This window comes from Ischnura elegans, chromosome 1, assembly GCF_921293095.1.
Source record: "Ischnura elegans chromosome 1, ioIscEleg1.1, whole genome shotgun sequence".
In the NCBI taxonomy this organism is placed as follows: domain Eukaryota; kingdom Metazoa; phylum Arthropoda; class Insecta; order Odonata; family Coenagrionidae; genus Ischnura; species Ischnura elegans.
Window position 1 is genome coordinate 90,233,237 of NC_060246.1, and position 25,252 is coordinate 90,258,488.

General features: G+C 36.2%; 1 protein-coding gene across 3 annotated transcripts; it reads left to right on the plus strand.

Annotated features, from left to right (window-relative positions):
• Window positions 1-4,301: 4,301 nt before the first annotated feature.
• LOC124165649 (glycine receptor subunit alpha-4-like) lies at window positions 4,302-25,252 on the plus strand. 3 transcript variants are annotated; one of them, XM_046543132.1, is made up of 11 exons: window positions 4,302-4,630; window positions 5,382-5,849; window positions 12,275-12,363; window positions 12,489-12,556; window positions 13,735-13,958; window positions 14,258-14,340; window positions 14,791-14,925; window positions 15,012-15,203; window positions 15,946-16,014; window positions 17,584-17,846; window positions 23,939-25,252. In XM_046543132.1, the coding sequence occupies exons 2-11, from the start codon at window positions 5,686-5,688 to the stop codon at window positions 24,134-24,136; spliced, it is 1,485 nt and encodes a 494-aa protein (XP_046399088.1). In that variant the 5' UTR covers window positions 4,302-4,630; window positions 5,382-5,685; the 3' UTR covers window positions 24,137-25,252. The 3 variants fall into 3 exon arrangements, with proteins under 3 accessions (XP_046399088.1, XP_046399081.1, XP_046399097.1); XM_046543125.1 differs by having other exon boundaries at window positions 4,302-5,849; XM_046543141.1 differs by having other exon boundaries at window positions 4,302-5,849; window positions 12,278-12,363.

Here is a 25,252-nt window from a genome sequence, read left to right on the forward strand (position 1 = left end):
AAGTGTCCAAAGGTCCATGATTCGATTCCCAGTCCAAGGGAATTTTTTTCTCAAGCCAAGTGTCACCACCTTTAACGCGGCAAGCTTAAAGTATAAATTTAAATGTATAAATTCCGTGGAGTACCACCATGAAATATATCGATGGCTAAGTTCTAACAACACGAATCTCAAAATTTGGCCAGTCTGAGTTAATACTGCTAATACTGTTGATAAAAAATAAAATTCAAGCAAAAAACAACTCTCTGTTTTCAAATGTATGCTTCTTTTTCAGTTTTATGTATTTTTAGTTTTTTAATTTATATGAAAAGTTTATACAATTAAAACAATAAATATATTTTTTTTCCTTGAAAGTTTATATTTTTGAGATACGTCTTGTAAAAACTTAGCCATCTATATGGTGATATTATCTGATGAAATGGTGAGAATCAGCTGCCTGTAGTCGAATTACCGATTTTTGAGATGAATTTGGGGCCCCTACTCCACTGTGTGGCCTTAATGTTCCCACTCCTTCGAACCTCATTCCCCCTCCCCTCATCGCTCTCACCAACCTCCCCTCCCCTCCCTCCTCCCCCCCCCTTTCCGCCGAATCCGCCCCTTTGTTCTGGCGCTGCGAACGGCCCTTCGTTCCCACTCTTCCAAACCGCGAGCTCTTCACTCGCACCCCCAGCCATTCAACTCTCCACACACAAATCCCACACAAGAGCGCAAATCCACACATCTCACCATCCGACCCTTCTTTCCTCTCCATCCCTCCGTTCCGCCCTTTCCCGAATCCCTTCTTCCCGTCGTACACTCTTCCCACGTCCAGCTACAGATCTCTTCGTTCCACCCTCTTCGTTCAATATATTTCCCTGTGCGGGACAGGGAAAATCCCTCGCCGTGGCTTATGGCATGGTGATATTTTTGATCCTTGGAGAGCCCATTTACCTCTTGGGTTTTCTTCTTAAAAGTAAATCTTGTTATAAGGGATTGAGTTTGTTCAAGCACTGTAGAAGTTATCCTTCTAGTGGAAGATCAGATCATACGTTATGAGATTTATAATTTTAATGTAAAATAAAAATGTTCACAATACAGTAGCCAATCTTAACGCGCTCTTCATTCTATATCATTTCAGCATAACAAACGTGTATTTGACGCATTGCTAAAGTAGTTCTTTTATTATAGGACCACATCATAGATTATGCCTATCTTTGATTTTAATATCAAATAAATATTTTCACAAGATATTTAGTTTGGTTTATTCAGTGTTAAGGTAATATTCATTTCACCATGGATAAATATTGTGCACTGATTATTTAATTTACAAAATAAGGTTTCTTCCTCTCTATTTATCAATTTTTCTCATCCTGAATCTTCTGTTTTAACCATGCAATCTCCTAACAGGGTCGAGTTCGCTTTCAAAACGCATAAATAACATGAATCTTTGGGAGAACATCTTGAATGCTTATCCGTTCAATATATTTCCAGCACAAGAAGGGGTGTTACCATTGCTGTGGCTTGAGACATGGTAAGATTTGTGACGTTAAGTTCGCTAAACTAAGCCAGCCCCTTATCCATATAAAGAAGTATCCACTAAACTTGGGGATTTGTGCGCTTTCAAAGTAGAAAGTTCTCCTTCACTCAGAGGCATTTTGGAATCAACCAAGATTTTCCCTAAGCAATTATGGTTTAAAAAAATAACTATTGGATTAGGGTATCAGTTTGACTTGCGCTGCGTTGAAACCCCTTTAAGATTTGGACAAGCAAGGTTTTTTTTCATTTTGATTCAAATATCTCAGTGATAATAAGGATAAGCGTTCTAAGGTTAAGCGTTTGTTCACTATTTCGCAATCGAATTTAAAAAAATTGATTATATGTATAGATTTAATATCATGCAGTTGCGCTTAATAGTCATGATAAAAAAGATACGAGATTATAACGATCTGGAATTTTCCAATACCTATGGTTACGTTAAAACAAACTAGGTGACGCTGCTTCTCGAGCTAGGGAGACTAAACTTTAACATACCCTTCCACGACAAACACAGGCTGTGTGCTCATGTCGGACAAAGTGGGTCCAGAAAGCTTCAGTGGATAAACCTCTTTGTCTATAGCTAAAGAAAAACTTTTGAGGCAGGCTTACGCAGCAGAGAAAGGAGGGATAAGAAGAAAGAGCAAGCTAACAATGTCGAGGGAAAACACGATGTACAAGCAACCCTTGGGGGCGCTCAATTTCATTTCGAGTCGTACCTTTGACGATGAGAGGTAATTGGAATTTCATCGCTGCCACCATTCGAATGGCATCTTGAAGAAAAATTTCTCCACTACATCATACCTTTGAGAACACAATTTTTCCAATGGCATTGCAGATAAAATAAAAGATAAATTCAAGAGGTATGTTTTACTTTGCTGAAGGCTGTATTTGTTGCATTTTAAACTTCACGCCTTGCCATTAAAAATAATTTTACAAAATTTTGAAATAATAAGTGCCCTGAAGTAATTTTAAATGTAAAGAATACTTCCATGAATGCAATAATACTTAGATGTCTCCAATTTCATTACTAAGTATCCATCAAAAGGGAAGACAACTGTAAAATTGCGACTTAAGTAAATATCAACATCTTTCAGAGTTTTGTTTTTTCGGGGAAGATGAATCATAGCCATGAATAGCCATTCAGCTTATGTGGGCCTTTTCTCTATATTTTTTGTAAGAGGCAGGATTTAGACATCCATAAAAAAATAATAAACGCGGAAACACACGCCGTCCAATTTTTTCGGGCATAAAATAATACATAAGAGTTTCAACAGCTTTGCTAGGAATTAATTTAGTTTGCATGAATACATTTAACTTTTTGTCAGAATTTCGCTAATCTCTTTTGCATTGGGATTAAAATCGTCACAGTCATAATTTAATCTTTCATAAATTCAAAATTATGAATAATTCCGTTCCCAGGTCCTCAGCCGTGCAAGAATACCATTTCTGCTGAGTGCATTTCTAGTTTCATGGCGTGGAGGGAGGCCTCCAATCCCCTAGCGTTCTTGTGGTCCTCACAACACCCTCCCCTCTTCCTCTCCCCAGGATTTCGTTCCCCCCTTTAACACAACCCCCTTCCAACCCCTCCGTCCCCCTCCCTTCAACACGCTTTCAAGGGGAGAATAATCTGTGGGGGGCATAACAGCGGCGTGTGACGAACTTTAATAATACTTTTATTCTAAAAATATTAATTAACGGCAAAAAGTGCAGGAATACAGCTTTAACATGACATTTCTGTTTTTCCTTTGATTCACTTTACTCAGTTTGGTCCCATAACATGCCAAAAAAGCCTTGATGAGGCAAGAAATGACCAATTGATCGAAGTTTCAACCGGTTTCAAAAAATCGCTTATCATGTCATATCCATTTTAAAAAGGTATCACGACAATTTATATTAAAATGAATTCTCTTTCGCCAGTTATAGTTTAATGAAAATCGCCAAATTCCACGTATGCGGACTGCATTTCAAGTTTCATGGGACTTCATGTCGAGGGGAGGGATGTCGAAGCCTCCCCAAGCAGCAATCAATATCCCAACAACATCTTGACAGAGTTGTGGGCGTTAAAATATGACATCCATGCAATATCTATGTCATTCAATTAACGTTGTGTGGATCCGACAAATATCAAAAGGACCCGCAAAATAACGTTGCAGGGATGTCCAACTGTGGACATGAAGGTCCATATTACAAAACCTCTATGATATTTTCCCAAAATCTAATGAGTAGATAATGGGTGAACTTATAATTCATTTTTGATAATGGTCAGGTATACAAAGAAAATGTTTGTGCTGCTCAATTCTACACAGAAAATATTCCACCTGTGGATAACGCTTGAGATTAACATTTTTTCATATCAGACTGGTTATATTAACCCATTACGAAGGGTTCAGAAAATCTATCTTTTAAATTATATAAAAACTTCCATATCTATGCAACGTTATTTTTACAAATCGACGTGGATGTTACAAATAGGATATCTACTAAGTACCGTTTTCAAAATGTCCATCATGTAACTACGTGTTTTGGATATATCAACCTTATTTAGTCTGTTGCTTGGGTTCTATCCCTTCACGGTCTTGTGGTCCTCGCAAAACCTTCCCCTCTTATTCTCCCCTGGAGTTCGTTCCCCCCTTTAACACAAGGCCACCTTCCCCGCCCCCTCCACCCCCTCCTCCTCTTCCACACCTCCTCCACTCTCCGTTCCCTCCACATCGTCCCCTCTCTCTCTCTCTCTCTCTCGCAGCTGCCGGCTCACTCGGACGAAGGCGGGGCGCACTCAGAACCTCCGCGCCAGTTCCCAAGGCAACAAGCTCCCACTACCGCACGCTCCTGGACCGGAAGTGACTTACTAGCCGCCCCCACCGCGTGCACGCGTTCCTCGCGATGAGAGCGTGTTGTTTCTTGTGTTTCTCGAAGTGAAATTTTGTGGTTGCGGCAGTCTTCCCGATGCTTGCGGTCGTTTTCATCTTTCCCGGTGTTGTTCGCGAGATGGAGCGATTCCCCACATCTCCGTAGACCTCACTCCATTTAAGATGTTTATTCCGCAGTTCCGGTTATCTTCTGATCCATAAGAATTCCTGATTTCTGATGTGGTGATTTAGTTATTTTTATTTTTGTGGTAAGTTGTAATAGAGAAGAAGTGACAAGTGAAGTAGGGTTGCATTGGATTCTCTAGCTTTTATGGATATTCAGTAATTGTAGTTCCGAAAAGTCATAGCATTTTGTCATCGATTTGGAATTTTTAAATTATCTTTTAATTAAAGATTAGGTGATATGAGGAATAAAATCCGGTATTTCCAACACGCTTTGAAGGAGAATCATACGGTAGGTAACATAACAGAGGTTTTTGATCGACTATAATGATACTTGTGTTCGAATAATATTAATTAACGGCAAAAATACTGGAAACAGAAAAAAAACTCGAACATAGCTTTAACTAATGCTATCGCTGTTCTACCTTTGATCCACTTTATGAAGTTTTGTCCCAACACATGCTTACAGTCCCCAATATTCTCGATACTCCGAACTGAATAAATTCCTCGATGAGGCAATTAACTGCCCGATGGATCGATTTGTCAACCGGTTTCAAAATTGTTTAGCATGTTATATTTAAAATGCTAAACAATTTTGAAACAATTGTTTAGCATGCTCATAAAGATTTATCCTTAAATTAGTTCTCTTTTACTAGATAGTTCTTTTTATAATTTTTAAATCACCATATTCCACGTACAAGCCGATTTCGCTCAAAGTCACTTTGCTTATATTTTTTAAGTCGCTTCAACGTTGACTTAGCAGACATTTCTCGGTAGAGAGAGAAAAATCCTTACTATATGCATACTCAGTTTCAAGGTCAGTTTCTCCTTTTCAAGGCACGTCTGGATTTTAATTAGAAGTCGCAAACCGTTGCACGTGAGGAAAATTGCGTCCCTGCCGGCAGCAGTCCAATGAAGCCATTCAAAATTTGCTCACGACTCGGGATTGAGTAAGTAGAGAGGGGACTCTAGGGCACTCTTTGGCAGTTCTAAGAGCCCGGTTGAGAAATCATCATGTTGTGAACGGACGACGGAAAAAGAAAGCCTCGAGTTACTTACAAACTCATGGAGTAGTTTGAGCCACCATGCCACCATTCTTAGTGAACACATGATAGGACAAGTTTGCCCTAAGTGATTCGGCATGCATTGTAAAATCACTCTGAAGAATACAGCGGTCGCCATGGAATACCAAAGTGCACCTGAGGTCGGCTGGAAGACTGGAGCCAATCAAAACAATATTCCAGTCCGAATCTTCATTGCGTTGCTTTTCTTCTGCGGCTGTCTTGGCTCATCTGTCTCTTCAGGGTGAGTGTGTTTTAAGGAACATAGATTTTTTCGGAACAATTTTCTTTACTTTCACAATCAACCTTCATTTACAAAAGGCTCAGTATTTTTATAGAGATTATACAATGCCTAGATAAGTTGAAGTGTTTCATTATCAAATTTTTGTATAAGAATAATATTTTAAAAAATTATATCGATGCCAAACCTCAATTGAAATTATTTTTGTTATTTTAATGCATAAAGTTTTATTCTTTTTAATGAGTAGTATATTATTATAAGTATTTTTAATTGCTCAATAGTGGTCAAATTAAAACTACAAAGTCATTAATTTATTGCTCATTTTCATGCATGATTATGAAATTTTAATTATAACCTCAGATTGTTGAATCTCTTATCAGAGTTAACTTAACCGACATTGATCACTTATTTATTTATAGAGATAAAATACGGCGCTAATCATATCTCTCGACATTTGGTAAACATGATTAAAAGGATGATAGGAAAATAATAATTCCCTGAATTCCTTCATGAGCCCTACTTCAGACTCGTAAGGAATACACTTGATATTAGTTTTCTCTGCTTTTTTTGTAATTTATATTATAGTCTATATTAAATGCATTTACAAAGCACTGCAGGAACAAGTGACTTTGTACGCAGTCACGCGCACGGGTGCAAATTGGAAGTATTTTTTAATTGCTCGATAGTGGTCAAATTAAAACTACAAAGTCATTAATTTATTGCTCATTTTCATGCATGATTATAAAATTACCTATGCGGCAATCGGGAGAACCGGGTTCGAATCCCGGCTAAGTCAAATATTTTTTCATGGCAAACTTCATCCTTAGGTGTATTAAACTGCATTTATGTTGTTTCAAAACTTTCAAAAATAAATATCTTTCTTTAATTAAATAAATTTAGTTTCTTAAAAATTCTCCCCTATTTGCTAGTAGGGATACTTTATTATGCATTATTATATGCTTTATTTATTCTTCATATCAAACAAACTTTAACAGTATAAAAATTTTGTACGTGAAAAAGTGTTCATCCCAGAAAATATTAATCAAATAAAATAATAACCGCAGTTTAATTGGCCCGATGTGTGATACTTTTATTACATTGGACGCTGGCTATCATCCAAGGTTGAAACATTATGCATGCATCACATAACTGATTAACAATTCAAATGAAAGCTAGCTTAATAGGTTAATTTTGCTGCCACGATAGAACAGCTTTAGAGCTGTATTTATCAGTAGCATAATTATCTTCCTGATCCTCGGCGCTTTTGGCTTTAAAGTCCTCTTTGCAGGAGAAATATTTTGTTTTTATGAAAATTCAGAGATATATTTTAACGATTTCATCGTTTGACAAGTGATTACCATGACTAACAAAAATATTATTTTTCTCTTGAAATTAGAGTTCCGTATTCAGTATTCTACCGGCATGAAGCACCACCACAATTCTGTAATAAATAGCTTTAGAGATTTCTTTTCAGCTACTCATGAATTAGTGCTACTGATATTAATGTTAGTACGCTACTGCGTACAAGATTCTACTTTTATATCGATAATTCACTTCAACTACTAATTTTCCCAAATCATCACTCGAACATGAAAAGCATTTTTTTACTTACTTAAAAGAAACGACCCAATAAATCAATGGCAAAAATAAATACCCATATATTATATAACTGCAATCACATCACTCTATTTCCTCACACCATCACAGTTTATAACCAATAGAAGAGCAATTAGCATCCTATTGATTCAACCTTATCCTTTTGGGGCAACAATTTCAGAGAGAGATTGGACTTTTGATGTGGCAAGTACCAAATAACAAGAGTGAATCCAGACAATTACAGGCATATTGTATATATATCATACCAAATCAAACAGTTACTGGTGTTTTTCTATTCTTTAAGATAAAAGATCTTATAAAAAATTAAAGTTTCTAATAACTGGTCCAACTTCAACTGCCACCATTATTTTACTGCTTTAAAATCCCAACATATCATCTCTGTTCACAATGGAATTACAAAAATCCATAGCTAGCCATCATGATCAATTTTACTTCCACAAGTGTAGAAATAATTAAATAAAATCAAGTGTAATGAAAGAGTAGTACCAGAAGAAAATTCGTGAAAATTATTGTCTTTGCATTATTTAGAAAATTAGCCTGAATATTTATGATATTAATACATTGTATTACAATACCATCAGTAGTAAATGAACTCGAACTACTGCGTTATTTACTTGCAGTATCCCGTTATTAACCCTGATTCAACACCGAAATGAACAAGAAAACAGCGCCAAGGATTGTAAATTATGGATAATGCAAACACATCGTGAGCCTCTAAGCAAGAAAAATGGTCATCTAAGCTTAACTTTTACGACCGTACGTTCTTCCGTTTTCCTGCAGAAGCTTATGAAACTTTCAACAGCATAGTGGAGCAAATATTTATTTCATGAGTGAAGTAAAACATTTACCAAGCATTCACTTCACAAAAGCTCAAGAATATGATGCTCAAAACATCCTCAATACCCAAGTTTCAGCAAAACGCCCAAAAAGTTTTCCGTATGTTTTTAGTATTTGCCTCCATGAATCCAGACCCCTCTCTCTTTTACTCAATTACTTATAGCCCATTTATTTCACATATTTTTCATTCTAATTTAAATCGAATGTTAGTACTGATTTAAAATTTTGAGATGATGCTCGATTGTTTTCACGAAAGAACCAAGCTTATGTGCACCGAGATGGATCATATTTTAAATTAACAGAAACATGAAAAAGAAAACAGTTTTCCCCGAAATTACTTCTAATTACATTCTCTCTTCAAATCCTATTGCTTTAATAGTTAACTAACTAAGTATAGTTAAGTTAAGTTAAGTATAAGAATAGTTAACTAAGGAATATTATTTGTTAATATTTTTAAAAGAGGTTTCATGTTTCTTTAATACAGTGGCAATTCAAGAAAAAATTAGCAGCAAGTTAGTAAAGTATCTATTTTAATTGCTCAAGTTTGCTCATTGTTAGGGTTAGGGACTATAGTTTATATTGCCTTTCATAAGACGCTGTTAGGTCATGAGTGATCTGAAAGGAAGAAATACATTCTAAGAAGTAAATAATAAATTAATATAATAAAATATCTTTTTATTCATAAAATATCTACATTAATATAATAAAAATAAAAATAAAATAAAATAAAATAAAAACTAAATAAGAAATAAATTGCTTACACTGAAAATATCTGCGACAATTAGTTCGTGTGGACATTTGGATTTTGTTGTTTTAAACACATTTTGCGTTTGCTGAGGAAGAATTCAGACTGATCGTTTTCATCATCCCGCCTTGTCATTGTGTTACATTTGGTTTTTTAACCCTAGACATTTCTATTTAAAATAGAGGGAAATATTTATAGCGATTTATAATTCAACTTTTACCCCGTTATTTTCGTAAAATAATTGCAGCGAAACAAGCGTAAATTATGAAGATTTCATGTACACGGTGGAATAATTGCTTTGAAAATGATTTCGAAGAACTGACCGCCGTGGATACATGCAATCCGCAGTTAAGGTGTGTATTGCGATTAGTATTTGAAAGGAATTAGGCGTAGTTGCCAAACCAGTTGATAGGAATCCAGTCCTGAGGTTTTCAAGACGAACAATGTCGCGAAACGTCTCTCGGGAAAACAATTCGCCGATAGAATGTCATTGAAAGTTAACAAAATCAGTCAAAAAAATGAGTGCAAACAGTGATCAAATGAGATAGACCATTGATAAACCTCAATGGTGAGCCTCAATCACTACTAAAAAATTAAACGTTTTTATAATTTAATTCTGCAAATGTACAAATTAATTCGATAAGCGTTCTGAGAGACCTCACGTGACGCCTGCAGAGTGCATCAAGAAAAGGAATAAACGAGATTGATGCAATTGTTTCCTATTAGTTAGCCATATTTCTTTGACAATTAAGGCCTTATTTTGAATTATGGCGAGATATTAACGCTTCAAAACGATAATAATAACTCAAGTGTTTTTTGATACCAGTTTTTGGATCCTGTATTAAATTGAATGAACTAAAAATTGATTCGTGTTGGTAACGCATAAAACATAAAACTTGGAATAGTTTAGTAGAAAAAGATGCATAAACTTAAGCAATAAAAATGCCGTCGCAACATTTTATGAATATTTGATTTATTGCGGTCTCCTAGACCACACGCCAATGGTATTGTAACAAATATTTTACGTCACTGGTAATGGATGGAAATCGTAACGGAAAAAGTAATGCTACAATTGTCTAAGCCAAGCACCAGCATTATAGTGGTCTATGAAAATTTCCACCTAATCATTTAGGGCGGTGAATATGGACTTATCACAATGACTATCAATGATTTCACTCACTAATCGATCATAATGGTCAGTTGCATTTGTCGTCATTGACATACAGTACGATACAGTGATGATTTAAATTATTGCCGGTGAATGCAATCTAACGACCCATGCGTAACGTCAGGTCTGAATTCTAAAACGAAAATAGAATTTCAACAATATAATTGCGAATAATCGACCAATTTGACTTACATTTTTTGCACTTCTGTCTCCGTCTCTTTGGTATCGGAAAGGAGAGACTATCAATAGTGATTATAACCCACTAAATTGAACACAATAATTACTCAAGTATAAAAAGATTTTGACAATAAAAAACTGAAGAATATAAGGTAGACGAGGCATTAACATGATAATTAGATTGTACGCAACTAAAAGAGATGGATAAATTCAATCGTGTCAGGCGAAACATAATGGAACTCCTTCATGGTGCATCAGAAAGGAAAGACAATGTCAGGTTCCGAATTTATTAATTAATGCGACCGGTTTTGATTACTAAGTATCATCATCAGGCACTTGTAATTAATTATTTCCGCATATATTGTAAAGGAAGAAGGGATAAAGGGGTGAAGGAGTGGTTCGGAGGAACGGTCCCTCCTCCTCTTGTCCACCCCTTCTTCCCTCTTGACTACTATGTACGTGGAAATAATTCTATGGCAAGTGCCCGATGATGATGCTATATAATCGAAACCGGTCGCAGTAATTAATATACTACTACAACTACTTGATATAATCGTGAGGCTTAACATGAGGCGACATTACCGTTACGGCATAAAAATATGCATCAAAGACCCAAAATGTAATGTCGAATGCCTTCCTTATTATTTTCAAAGAATTTTTGACAATATCAAATAATGTTTACATAATAATTCTATAAATAAAATAATTTTATCATATTTCAGATGTAAAACAGGGTGTTTTCTTTTCCATTTGAGGGGAGCGCCTTAGAACCTGTAACTTATTGGCTTCCCCGCTCTTTCAAAATCTCATATTGCCATTTGATACGGCTCTCACCTCAACTTCCAAAAACTTTCTGCGGAAGCCTTATTCTTCCCATTCATCATTCCACCTTCCTTTTTTATTTTTAGCTTTTATACTCCCCCAAGGAATGCTTCAAAGTTACCTTTTAAGTAACTGAGTTATCTTCGCAACCTTTCGCATTATTATTTGATACTCATCTGGGTCTCCTCAGCCTGTTACTTGGAGAGACAAGATGTTTACGGTAACTTGTTTTAAGTCTCGTATATCTCCCAAGATAGATTACTAGATATTTTATATTATTAGATATTATATTATTAGATATTTTACTCCGCAAAAAATATACACTGTTACACATTTAATTTTATTCGGTAAAATAACTATTCAACCTTTTTTATGTTATAGAACAGTTTCCACATGACCGACCAATAAAGTATGCGTGTATACTCAATATTTGGCACTTGAGAGCTGGAAAATTTTACTACAGTACAGTAAATCTTTTTTAATCACCTAAATGCACACCTTGTACACCATTTTGAGTTACGGACTGACAAAAATGAAGGTATCAAGTAGCTAAGAACTATGAGTATTCTTATCCTTCACTATGAGAACCCTCTCTTTTTCCACAAAATACAAAGAAACAATAATATCCCTGATTCCGTTCCTCTACTAAAATATGCTTTGCAATTTTTATACCTAAATTTATACTTTATCTTCTATTTTTCTGTACTGTGCCTCTACAAATTCTTAAATACGTAAGTATGAGTCTATGATTAGTAATAGCAATAATAATACTTCTGTAGAGCTGTAATCATTGCTCATAAGTGCAATCTCTAGTTTTAGATTACTTTAGATATCTTTTCAATAGTAATTTACTTGGGTGACAAGGTCATGTCACATCGATTAATCGATGTTATATATCCCGATCTGATTAAAACATTTTAGCCTATAATATTTAGCATGGACGTAGAAGTCTTGAATCATAATACCTACAACTAGAAATTATTATATAAACATTTCTTCAGACTCAAGTTCTCATGAAATAGTGTACCTTTCTAATTTATTATCACCAACCATTAATTGCAGAAGGGGAGCAAAGATGGACCACTTGCATATTTTGGATGAACTTCTCAGGAGAGATTATGATAGAAGAGCTACTCCTACTAATCAATTTAGTAAGTAAACTGATTGGTCCATTACTTTATCGCTGGAATTTTTATAGTCACCGCAGACGCATGTTGAGGAGCAACTTCTCTTTTCAATTATTCCTCATGTGAAAATTTTTCTTTTTCCTTTCAAGATAACGCCACTTCAGTCATATGTGAACTGTATATTCGCAGTTTTGGATCAATAAGTCCAGTCACCATGGTGAGTTATATTTGTCTACATCTTTAAATGGTAGAAAAGTGTTTTTTTAATCTTGTTTGCTTTAAAGATTAAGCTCTCTATCTAAGTGGGGAGGATGGATGCAGTGGTTAACAATTTGCATCAATCAAAATCTCAGTTTGGAACATGAGGCTTATGGTTAAAATCAATTACATGCATCCCCGTGCAAAGTCGTTGGCTTCGGACTAAGCAAATCTAAATAAATATAACCTGAATGACAATGGAGTAAAGATGAGAATGCCGAACAGCCGAATGTTTTGTATTCACCACGAATTATGAATTTTGAAGATCTAGATCTGCATTTCAGTTTAATGTGAGCCATTTATCGAACAAAAAAGTTATCGAGGCGTTGATTGGTGTTATTAGTAGAGCAAGATATGATTCCGTATATAATTACATATAAAATAATTATAAAGATAAGAAGTTTTAAGAACGCATAGTAGTATCAATGGGTTATTATTGAAATTCTTTCACGGTAAATACTTCCGATTAGTATTATCATCACAGTCTTGGTTTGAATTATCAGATAAGGGAGCGTAACATCGTCTTCAGGGAACATGGGAGGACAAGGTGCGGTAGCAAAATATTTCCACATTTTTATCCTTACGGTCGTTTGCTTTTTGTTAATAACATACTCCATACGCTATTTTAATGCATTAATTGTACCCATTATGTATCGTTTATCGCTTTCAATGAAGAAGAGCCATTTAAATACATGGTCTCTGATTTATGCACAGTATTGCTGAATCTACGAAAATGTACATATGTCTGACGATGACTTTGCAGGCATAGCGTGGATATTATTAGCGGACGTATCGGCCTGTTCTGCTAAATTTATTTGGCTACAATATTAATTTTTATTACTTTTTGTCTTCATTGTCCTAATGATATTGTCTAAATTCGATGTTATAAAATGTATCTGCTTAACCAATGTACCTTTTCTCGCTGTTTGAGGCTCACGTTGTACATTACTCCATTAGAATAGAATTAGAATTACTCCATTAAGCTACGTCTGATACTTTCTTGCTTATTTTGATAACATCACGTATGATTATTAACATTAAGGGTTTTCTAAATTTATTGACGTACTCAAGGGAATTAGCCTTCCTAGACGCATGCTAAAATTCGGAAGGAGAATATTTTATTTTTATTTTCCTCAGGATTTTGAAGTGGATTTGTACCTGAGGCAGAAGTGGCAGGATGAAAGACTAAAGCACGACGAGATCACGGAGGCCCTGGACTTGAATGACCCCAATTTAGTGAAGGCCATCTGGAAACCGGAGGTCTACTTCCCAAATGCCAAGCACGCAGAATTCCAGTACGTCACCGTGCCAAATGTGCTGGTGAGAATCAATCCAGATGGAGAAATCCTTTACATGCTCAGGTGCGCAATTTTCAAAATTTCGTAAATTTAAAAAAACAATACATGTTATAATTTAATTATTGACATTAAATAATGAAATATACAGGAGATGTACATTTATTATTAAATATATGGCGTTGTGGGTTAATTGGAATACGCTCAATTTGAAATTATTCATTGGTTTAATTTTAAGTTGCATTCCCTAATCATTTTAGATAAAGGGAAGCAGTTAATGCCCCACCACAGACGTCAGTGCAAATAATTTAAGAAATAAAATTCCATATCTATTGAAACAGCAGTAACGTTTGTTATTATTTCAGGCTAAAATTAACTTTTTCGTGCATGATGGATCTATCCAAATTTCCTTTGGACAGTCAAATTTGTACCATGGAAGTAGCAAGCTGTGAGTATATCCTTAATATTTCATCACATTATTTTTTGTTACTTTCTTTCTATTGCTTTCAACATTTTTTGCTAAGGTCAAGCGTCTGCTCATTGTCACGGAACCAAATAAAAGTCGTAATAGGCGAATTTATAACGAAAAAAGGACGCATCTTTTTATGCAATTTCTATTTCTTTTTCGATCGTTAAAAATACATACCCATTCCTTTAAAAAGTAAATAGTATTAACATACTAAAATAACATGAAAATATATTTTTATGTAGAATAAATTCTTTCCTTTTAAAAAGGTTTAAATCTGGGATTTTTGGAAGCTTTCCCGTAGTTCCGCGGTTTTTTCGCGGGATGTCCTATAAATTCAGATAGCGCTTTCAATGATTTCATCAATAATTTAATTTCATTACTTTTACAAAATAATCGAACATGAGGTATCATTCTTTTCTTCCCACGAAGTTTCGAAGACCACAGAAGAACTTCGATTGACATGGAAGGCTACAAATCCAGTCATTATGGGGAAGGGCCTGAGGATGCCACAGTTTGAGATTGTGGACATATTTGCAACGGACTGTCAAGAATCATTCCAGATAGGTATGGAACCATACCAATCGGTTTTTATTGCATTCTTTCAATTTTTTGTGCCTTCTTAAACTGGAAAATTGAATTTATTTTTGAAGGGAACTACAGCTGTTTGGTGGCGGAGTTCTATCTGAGCAGATCAGTCGGGTTCCACCTCGTGCAGAGCTACCTGCCCACCCTCCTCATCGTCGTCATTTCGTGGGTTTCCTTCTGGATGGATGTTGATTCAGTGCCTGGGCGAACAACTCTAGGAGTTACGACGCTTCTAGCGGTCTCATCACAATCTTCAGGTAAGGACTAGATACTAAGTAAATTTTAACCGCAAAATAAATTTTGAGGTCAATGATGGATAAAATATGTTGTGAGGATAAACATGGAAGCATTCCATCATGTGAGTTCGTCGCCGAATAATTTCATTTTAGATTCGGAAGAACTAGTAACTACTAGATTAATCAGGTTGGAACTTTTGAAGTGATCTCTAACCAGTTATTTCAGATTGATACATTTCAAAGGTTGTCACTAAGGAAACCCGGAGATTGTAATCTCAATCCAGCTATAAATTTAATTGTCCTAATTACAGCTCTCCATTGTAGCTAACTGCTCTTAAGCATGTGAGTGCGCAAATTCTGTTGCCTTAAAATTCCCCAAAATACCATATGAAAAATATTATGCTGCATCAAATACATACGTTGGGACCTTATTCCATAATGAATCGCTGCAACTATTTTCATTGCATCAATGGAGGGTATAATTTTAATATTCACTTAGTGCCCCCTGTTGCGCTGAAAACCTATCACCTCGGATAATACATGCGGTATTATCGCAATTCTCATAATTGACCCTTGATTTCAGCATAACATTTTTCATACTCATTAGTCGTAATGGACATTGAGATGCATGTAACACCACGGACTCAAATTACTTATTTTCTTCTATCACATGTGAAATTTGCAAAGACCACACTCATATTTAGCTGTCATTGCATGAAGTAGATTGGGTATCTTTTAATTATCCTAATTTATTTTTTTCCAGGAATACAAAGTGGTTTACCACAAGTTAGCTACGTGAAAGCAATTGATGTTTGGATGGGAACGTGTACAGGTAAGACTATTGGGATATTTTCGTTTTTGTTTCACTCATAATTGGATAATATTAAGATAATTACCTTTTTTAATCATGAAATGCTATATAGCATAAATCTATCTATAAGCATCCAAGTTTGAACTGTAAATTCTTAACTATTTCTATAACAGCGGCAATTTAATCTTAAATATTAGCAAATTTACATTTCTTATCCTCAGGGCATTCCCTTTCATGGAACAAATGTAAAAGTATCACGAGACACATTAAGGATATCTTTTGCGTAAAGGAGTTTTTCTTATTTTATCCGGTTAATTCTCTGTCATTCCATTTCCTCATTTAAGCCAAAACGTATGACGGAACTTTCTGCAAGCATTGATTTGTAATTTCTCCAACAGACAACTGACAACGTTAGCTTAAACTTAACTTATTTAGTTCCACGCAGTTTTTTTTTAAGGATTCTCAACGACTGAGCTTTGCATATATATAATGGAGGTAGAAATGCGATATAATGTATACCACCTGTCAACATACCTCTTCATTAAAGATAATGATGATGAAGGCTTGTGCTAGATATATTGTTGTTAGAGACCGAATTACGTTACTAGCAATTTCCCATCACTTTTTCATAGTGCAACGCTCTTTCGGTTTACAATGATTGTTATTCCTTGATCTAATGTTAAGGATTCAGTGAAAATTGACGAGTTAATTACTGCTCATTTCTTTTATACGTCGAAAAATGAAGCTAAAGTAGACGCATTTATCATTCTCGACTGTTCACTCAGTGACTCACCTCAGACAAAGCTATAGGCGAGTAAATTTCCAAAGATTCAAGTTATGTGGGGCAGTTCGTTTCCATACGCCACCTTGCACTTAAAGTATTTCTTTGGAGGTACCGGAAAGCTACTTCTGGGATTTGAACCCAAGACACTTCGGCTAGAAAATAAATTATGTCCTACCCAATCGGGTAATACTATTGTATACCGACTACATGGACCCATTTTGAATTTTGTGCGACACGATAAGTTGCATCGCTAATTTAATTTAATTTTCTAGTGTGATAAGAATTGGAAAATAAAAAGGTCCTTATTATTAATCTTCTCATCCGTTGCCAACTTACTTCTATACCTATTTTCGGCTTTTACCCATTGGCAGTTAACTTTATGACGTCACGAGTTCGTGCAGAGCGAGACCCAACTTCTCAGCTATATGCGCTGTTGTGCCATGTGTGTGTGCTTTGCAAATAATCCTTGGATGTTTCGCAATTGTTTACTCTCTAGTGAGCAATTCCGCACTTTCATTAAGGTTCTCTCTCTACGAGTAAATTAACCGAAATCCACATCACATTACGATGTCACCAACTCGTGAAAAGTGGACTTCAAATTTCGCGTTAACTTATTTGAATTACGAGAAAACCGCAGAATGGGGAATGAATTTTCCGTAGTGACTCAATTTCCCCTTCAACCTACCAATTTTTAAAATTGATTTTCGATTTCTAATTTGTGCGAAGGAGCCTTTTTAGGTTCTGACTTGATTAACGTTGCCGCTGTGTCGAATCCTTGATTAAATTGATGAAGCCTCCCTTTGCAGCATTCGTTTTCTGTGCACTGCTCGAGTTCACGATCGTGAACTACATGTGGAGGAGGCAGCCGAACGTGCAGCAAATGAAGGCTCAGCAGGCGTCGGCCTCTGCGATATCGACGGCCGGTGGAGTCGTGACTCCGTCTTCCGTGAACGGGGACGCGGCTCCGACCCCAGCCAAAGTGTGCTTCCCTGAGAGCTCCAGCCCTCCGCCGCCAGAGTACGTACAGGACGAGCCGCCGCCGGACGTCGGAGCAAACAATATCAATTACGTAAGTATACCAAAAAAAGACACCGGTTACTCATAATTTAATGAAATAATAAATCCTTGTGAGCAAATATAACGTTCAGTCTCTATGATTAACGAATAAAGTTTCTTCTCCTGACCTTCCTTATTATTACAACAATGTAGTGTTTATGATCTTGGATTATAGGTCATGATAAATAAAATACACATTTGGCCAACGTTTCGGAGATTTATTCTCCTTCCTCAGGGCTCTTAATTATAATGAATGTTTACAAAGAAAATAAAGAAAATAAATTAATTAAGTGGTTACAAAAAATTTGAATACAATTGTGCAGTACAAATTCATTGGTAAATTAAAAATTGTGAACAGAATTAAACAACATACCTGTGATAGAAAAGTTTCGTTACTAGGCTAATCATGGTTACTTATAAATATTGATTCATTTGTTAACAAATGGTATCTAAATTATACTAAACAATTTTAATTTCGATGAGTTAAATAATAATAAATTTTACTTAGGTGTTCGATGTCCGATCTGTTATTGCAACTGTTATTTGATTTTGATATGTAAAACATTTCTTTAAATAATCTTTTCTTAAAATTGGTTTCTATGTCTAAAATTTTGGTGTTCTCGAAATCAAAATGATGGCTATAGTCTAGACTGTGATTTGCAAGAGCAGAAAGAGTGATTTTATTTTTTATTGATGATTTGTGCTGGGATATTCGGTTTTTTAAATATTGAGAAGTTTGACCAATGTAACAACTATTACAATCGAGGCATGGTATGTGGTATATTATGTTACTTTTTAGTTTTTTTTGGGGTTTCTGATTTTATTTTTGTGTACAGAAGTCTGCTTTGCGTTGGCCAAATGTGTATTTTATTTATCATGACCTATACTCCAAGATCATAAACACTACATTATCTATGATTAACTCCATTATATATAATATGATATGACTGCGTTTCCAATTATTCGGAGGACATAGCACATACGACCAATGCTTTGGCTTCCATTTGCTCAGAGAAGATTGAATGTGTTTCCATATTACTGCAACCACATGCAAGTAAACTATAATTAATTTAGGGAGTTTCGCCACCGAATGCATATTTTGCATTTTCGTTTATTTGCTCCATGTAGTCATGAAATTTCTTTTCTAATTATATATATATATCACCATTTTAAGAAAAAAGAAAATTATAAGGACTTAATTTTTCCTTAAACTTGTGTCGGGTGCTGCTTATACATTCTGATATCCATTATTGAACCCATAAAAGGCATTTTCGTTTTACATGACTTTAGCATCACCATTCTTGGCTTTGTCAAAAACTTGATACAATATTTTTTCCGTACTTTCATGAGAAAAATTGGGCACAAATCTGATAATCATCGATCAAAATTATCAGAGGAATGGATTAATTTCGGTAATAGCGTATTATAAGGGATTTTATTGTTGTTTAAACTCAAGGTGGCGTTCATTGACACTAACTCAAGGAATATTCTCTTTAGCATTTGCTTATTTTCAAGTTACGCATCATTTATTTACCTATATCTTCCTGTAAATTAAATTTCATAGAAACTTTGATCATTTATCGTATAATTGATACAAAGTTTAAATATATGTAGGTATTCAGGAATAATGAGTCATATTATATTTGATAACTTGATTTGAAGTAAGACATCGCGAAATAATGCCTGCACATACAATTACCATATTAATCATAATGAATGCACGTACGCATTATCAGGCGCAATATCTAAATATTACAAAAAGTCTCTGAAAAATCATAAAATAATTAGTTCTAAATAATTACTGTTGAAATTCAACTAATTTATGAAGTAAAATTTTTCATTTAATTTAAGTGGAGCCGATCGTTGAAGACAAAGCAAGGCTTATTAGGGTAAAACACCTATCCTTTTCCTTTAACTTCCCCTTAACAGCCTCTACCACGTTCTTTCGTGGGTAAATTATGTATTTAGATCACATGTTTAAGATTGATCACCATTTAAAGCACAATTGTTCGAAATCTGTCAGCTTTAGTCAGTCGAATAGTCAGCTGAGATTTTCTTATTCAGTAAGACTGCTACCTGTTGGCCTTCTATTCGTTAACCCTTTCACTTCTGTGGACGTACCTAGTACGTCCGCACGGCAGACTGCTGAGGGCGTACTTTTTCTTCGTCCCTGCCATGCGGTCAGCACATTCACCGAAGCACTCCGAAAGGTTGCTAATCCAGGACCCGGAATCCTCGCCCAGCTCACTCACGCAGGACCGTCCCCTCGATCCTACCAGTAGGGTGTTGCTTATTTTTTATTTTTTCTCGGATTTTTGATTTCTACCTCTTAAAATATGCTATGGGGTGCAGAATGGATATCCTAAAAATTTCAGCTCAATTGTTTAACATTTAGAGGTCGCTCAAAGAGCATAAATGCAATAACATTAAATTTTCACAATTTTTTGAAGTAACATCATTTTCAGGGGTAACGCACGATTTTATGGCCCTTCAGGACCGAAATTCGCTCCATTTTAACGTCCGCTCAACAATTTTCCAGGAATACAATACTCTACCGCTAGCTACAGCTGCGCGTCACACCCCTGACGGCGAGCTGGTCGCTCGCGAGCCGCATTCACGGACAGCGACCGCCTTACGCCCCTCGCGCCTTCCCTAGCGAAAGTCGGCGGAAGGAAGTCGTATACTATGTTGGCGTTTTTCATACCGAGTGTTTGCTGTAGTTTATCCTTTAAATTAACTACATCACTGTTCTTCGAACCTAACATATGAAAAAAAGGAAATTCTCAGGTTTAAAATCCCCAAAAAAAATGATAAGACTGAGAACCTTAGATATGAAAACAGTTAGTTACCTCTATTTACGCTTTTTGAATCAATTGAAAATGCTTTTTTATGTTCGCTAATCTCCATTATTCAACGCAGTCGTGAACCATCTCAGCAGTGGCCCGGCCCGGCCACTAGCAATTCCGGTGAGTTATGGAATCTTTCATGTTGTTTTTATTTCATCAATCAGCCAGAGATTTATAGAGCCACCTAATGACGTAATATACAAAATAATATTTAATTACTTGATTCAACGAATTAGTAAATAATTCCTTTAGTAGACAGTAACCCCTGTTACTACAACATAGTAGCAGCAAGAACCATTGCTGCTTATCTCGCGCTAATGCACAAGGCATCAAAGATCAGTGCAATTTGGGGTGTAATGAGGATTTTCCTACCAATCTATCTTTTACTTGACAAATCCGTTGGCTTATCATCAATAGAATTCGTTTCAGAAACATCCTCACTACTTAAGATTAAAATATCATCATTTCTTAAAAGAATGACGTATCATTAGCAACAATGTAATAACATGAAAAGGGAATCGATAGTGATTTAGTTTTACAAGGCCTACTTGGTTTACTGTGTACTCTTTAATTCAGACTTGCTGCGATACTCGTCATATCTTCTCTTCCTCTCTACTCGTCGCGCCGACTTCTCTGCCGCCTCTCTATCTATTAAGTGCTTCGTTAAGGATCTCATTATATGGCAAGCCAAAGGCGCTTTATAGTTGTCCCGGTAAACCAAGTTCACCCCAACCAGCCAGTTTACAATGCATTTCATATTATGCGCATAATATATATGTCTATGATTTGGGTGATTTGGTGTTGGTGCAAGCAGAAACTCAAAACTAATAAATGTATGGAAGTTTTTCAGAAAGAAAAATATTTTGAAAACTCTCTCTCTATAAGCTTAGGATCTTTTTAAGTAGGTGTCCCGGTCGCCTCTGTATTTTCAAGAGCACTTTATCCATATCGTTTTGAATAACTTCCAGAGCATTTACCGCGGCAATATCAAAGAAATGATCCAATTTTTCATTCAATTCCATGTCATTCTTTAGCTGTTTCGTAGATCGCCGTCAAAAATAAATCTTGAATTATAACAGCTCACTGCACACTGTACCTCTATTTAATATATTTCCCGTATTTCTTGAATTATTTGAATTCTCGACATAATAGGTACTCCGGAATGGGACCACGGACATCATCGTTTGTCTCGTATTTGCATACAATCCTTGTTTCAGGGTTAAGTGGTGGTGATAGAACAACTGCAGCACTTCGCGAATCAAAGTCAGCTTATTTTTTTACGAAACAAGCAGCGATAGCTGTTATAGGGACGCCGATGAGGAATACTTCACTAGACTTGCGCGCGATAAACAACATTGTATTTATCAATAGCGTTTCTATTTCGAAAATTTACTTTACGCCATTCAAAATCCGACTGCGATGAGGTTAAAGAAAATGTGAAACACGCAAACTTGGGTAAGAAAACATACACAGTTGTCTCTAAACATCATCCTTAATGGTTCCATCTATTCTGCGAATTCATCTCAACGAAAAAGTCTCCAGAATTTATAACAATGCAAAACCATACAGGTTTTTAGGTAGCTCCTCCTTACTTCCACCGACTCTCTTTAGAGAAGGCGCGAGGGGGGCGTAATGCCGTGATCAGTTGACCTTGAATGCGGGCCGCGAGTGGCCAGCTCGCCGTCAGGGGTGTGACGCGCGGCTGTAGCTCGCGGTAAAGTATTGTATTCCTGGAAAACTGTTGAGCAAACGTAAAAATGGAGCAAATTTCGGACCAGGAGGGCCATAAAATCGTGCGTTACCCCTGAAAATGATGTTACTTCAAAAAATTGTGAAAATTTAATGTTATTGCATTTATGCTCTTTGAGCGACCTCTAAATGTTAAACAATTGAGCTGAAATTTTTAGGATATCCATTCTGCACCCCATAGCATATTTTAAGAGGTAGAAATCAAAAATCCGAGAAAAAATAAAAATAAGCAACACCCTACCCTACCAGCCTACCTCCCGAAAAGTGACCGTTCTGACTGTAATTTGAAAATCAATCAATCAATCCGATCATCAAGAAATGATTGTTTTTATCGCACTCCTGCCAATCAAGCAATCAAGTACGTCTTTGAACCATGTTTCTACGATGAAAAATAACGATTTTGTTAACTTTGCTAAAATGGTCATTTTCCTGTTGTCCGCAGCCACGTTTTTAGCAAAGTTAACTAAATCGTTATTTTCCATCGCAGAAACACGGTTCAAAGACGTGCTTGATTGCTTGATTGGCAGGAGTGCGATGAAAACAATCAATTTTTGATGATCGGATTGATTGATAGATTTTCAAAATGAAGTCAGAGCGTTCACGTTTCGGGAGGTAGGCCCCTCGCTGGTTGGGTCGAGGAGACGGTCCTGCGTGGGTGAGCTCCTCGAAGAAAGGGTCGCGGATTAGCGACCCTGCGGAGGGTGTACCTCACCTATCCTGGAAGTACCTGCTCCATGGGCACACCAAACGTATTTTAACCTTTTCGCCGCATGTGAGGAGTAGGTTTTCGGAGATTGAACAGCAGCGAAAGGGTTAATCCTCTTCTCTTCTTACCCCTTCACCACTAATTGTCAATCCTCCCTATCTTTATCGTATTTACCCTCTTGGCCCGAGAAAAAGAATCCTCACCACTGCACTACCACTTCTTTATCTTTTCCGGCAACTTCCTCTCCCCACCTGTCACGCGAAGCACATCCTCTTTACACTCCATATCCATGAATTTAACCTTCTTAGTCCTCCACATCGGAAACCATTCCTTAGCTTCCACGTATTTAGCTTAGTCTTCCATTTGCCTTAGCTTCCACGCCTCCGCACCGTTAAAATCAATGCTCTCGACGGTGGTCATGATTTTTAATCGCGCACAAGATTACCAGTTTCTAACTTTATTCCCACTAGAATTTCACGGCCCCATTAAATTTTACCTTCCCTATACACCCATTTCCAACCATTCCTTCTCTAATCCCTATTTATAAGTATCTCTTTTCCCCATTTGATTATCTTCCTGCAGATTCTGTTTCATTTTCCTACAATGCTCAAAAATTCCAATAAATCCACCTGAATTTGGTATTTTAATTTCCCAAGATTTATATCTTTTATTCTAAGATGTATGAATTATTTATCCTGTCAATAATTATCTTATTTGGCTATATGATTATGTTTCTCTGCATTCTCTACCTGTTCAAGCTTCTCTGGATACAATATGATGGCATATGATTCTCACCTAACTCAGATGCGGCGGGTTGCAGGCAACGAGATGCCGGGAGCGCCCCTGTGCGACTCCCGGCTGCTGCGCCTCTCGCAGTGCCGGGACACGCCGCTCTACACCAAAGTGCTGGCCCGCAAGATAGACGAGTGGTGCCGACTCTGCTTCCCGCTCGCCTTCCTCACCTTTAACTTGATCTACTGGCCCTACTTCATGCTCACCTAAGCAACCAAATCGTTCGTCGCTCACGCACAGCACAAGCCACTCGGACAGCATTCCAAACTGACTTCAGTCCCGCTATTACTTGCACGCTCTATGGATGCATTAATAGCACACGTCGTAAACCAAACTAATTATGCCCGGGAAAAGATTTTGAAGATAAGAAGAATATACGGCGAATGTCCCCATTTCCGGGTGCTAATTACGAGCAAGAAAGGACATATTTGACGGAGATTCTTACCTGTAAAGACTACTAAAAATACTCAAACGGAGATTTCTATCAACAATATTGGTAAGATTAAAGCATTTTATTGAAGCTTCAAACTGAAGGTAGAGGTATTCTTTGGAAAAATTGCATAACTTGTGAGTGAGGGTGATTCAGTGGTCTTCCGAATTAATGATTTGACAGTGAAGTTGAGTATTATTGAGGATTATCGATATCATTTCTTGCTTTAATCGTGTAGAAATAAATGTTTCAATCAAAATTAATAAGAGTTACAACTTTAATTATCTTGGATGTTACAAGATTCTATAGCAGTTTAATTGAGCAGCTAAATCTTCAAGTTACGAGAAACTGTTATCACTGTAATATTAATAGGGTAAATTCAAGTTAAAACAGTATAAGTAAATTTTCGTCATGATTGTCTATTTTTGGATTCATTATGCGACCTATGGAGGAGGATTAAATGTAATCAGTAGGATACACAAATTTATTTACCTAATCTTCATGTGTTTTGATCAAAACATCCGTTGAAAGAGTAAAATAATACGAAGTGTGTCACACTAACAACTTATGAATGGCACCATTTTGAACTATTTCATCTGAATACTTCAACTCAGAGGAAAAATTATCTTCCCTAGTATCTTATCAGATGTTCCAGTAATATATTTAGAATAATATAGTTCCATATTTTATTCTGTTCACCAATATTATTTTCCATAAGTCATATCATCTAACACCTTGTGCACAATCTTCTACGTCATTTTCTGAGGTGGAATACATTTTCCGACAAGAAATTTCAAGCGCAAGTAGAAATAAGCTTCGTGAGAATGAACCAAACTGTAAATTATAATTTAATGCAGCATTTAAATCCTGAAGACAGCAATGTTGAAATAAATTGT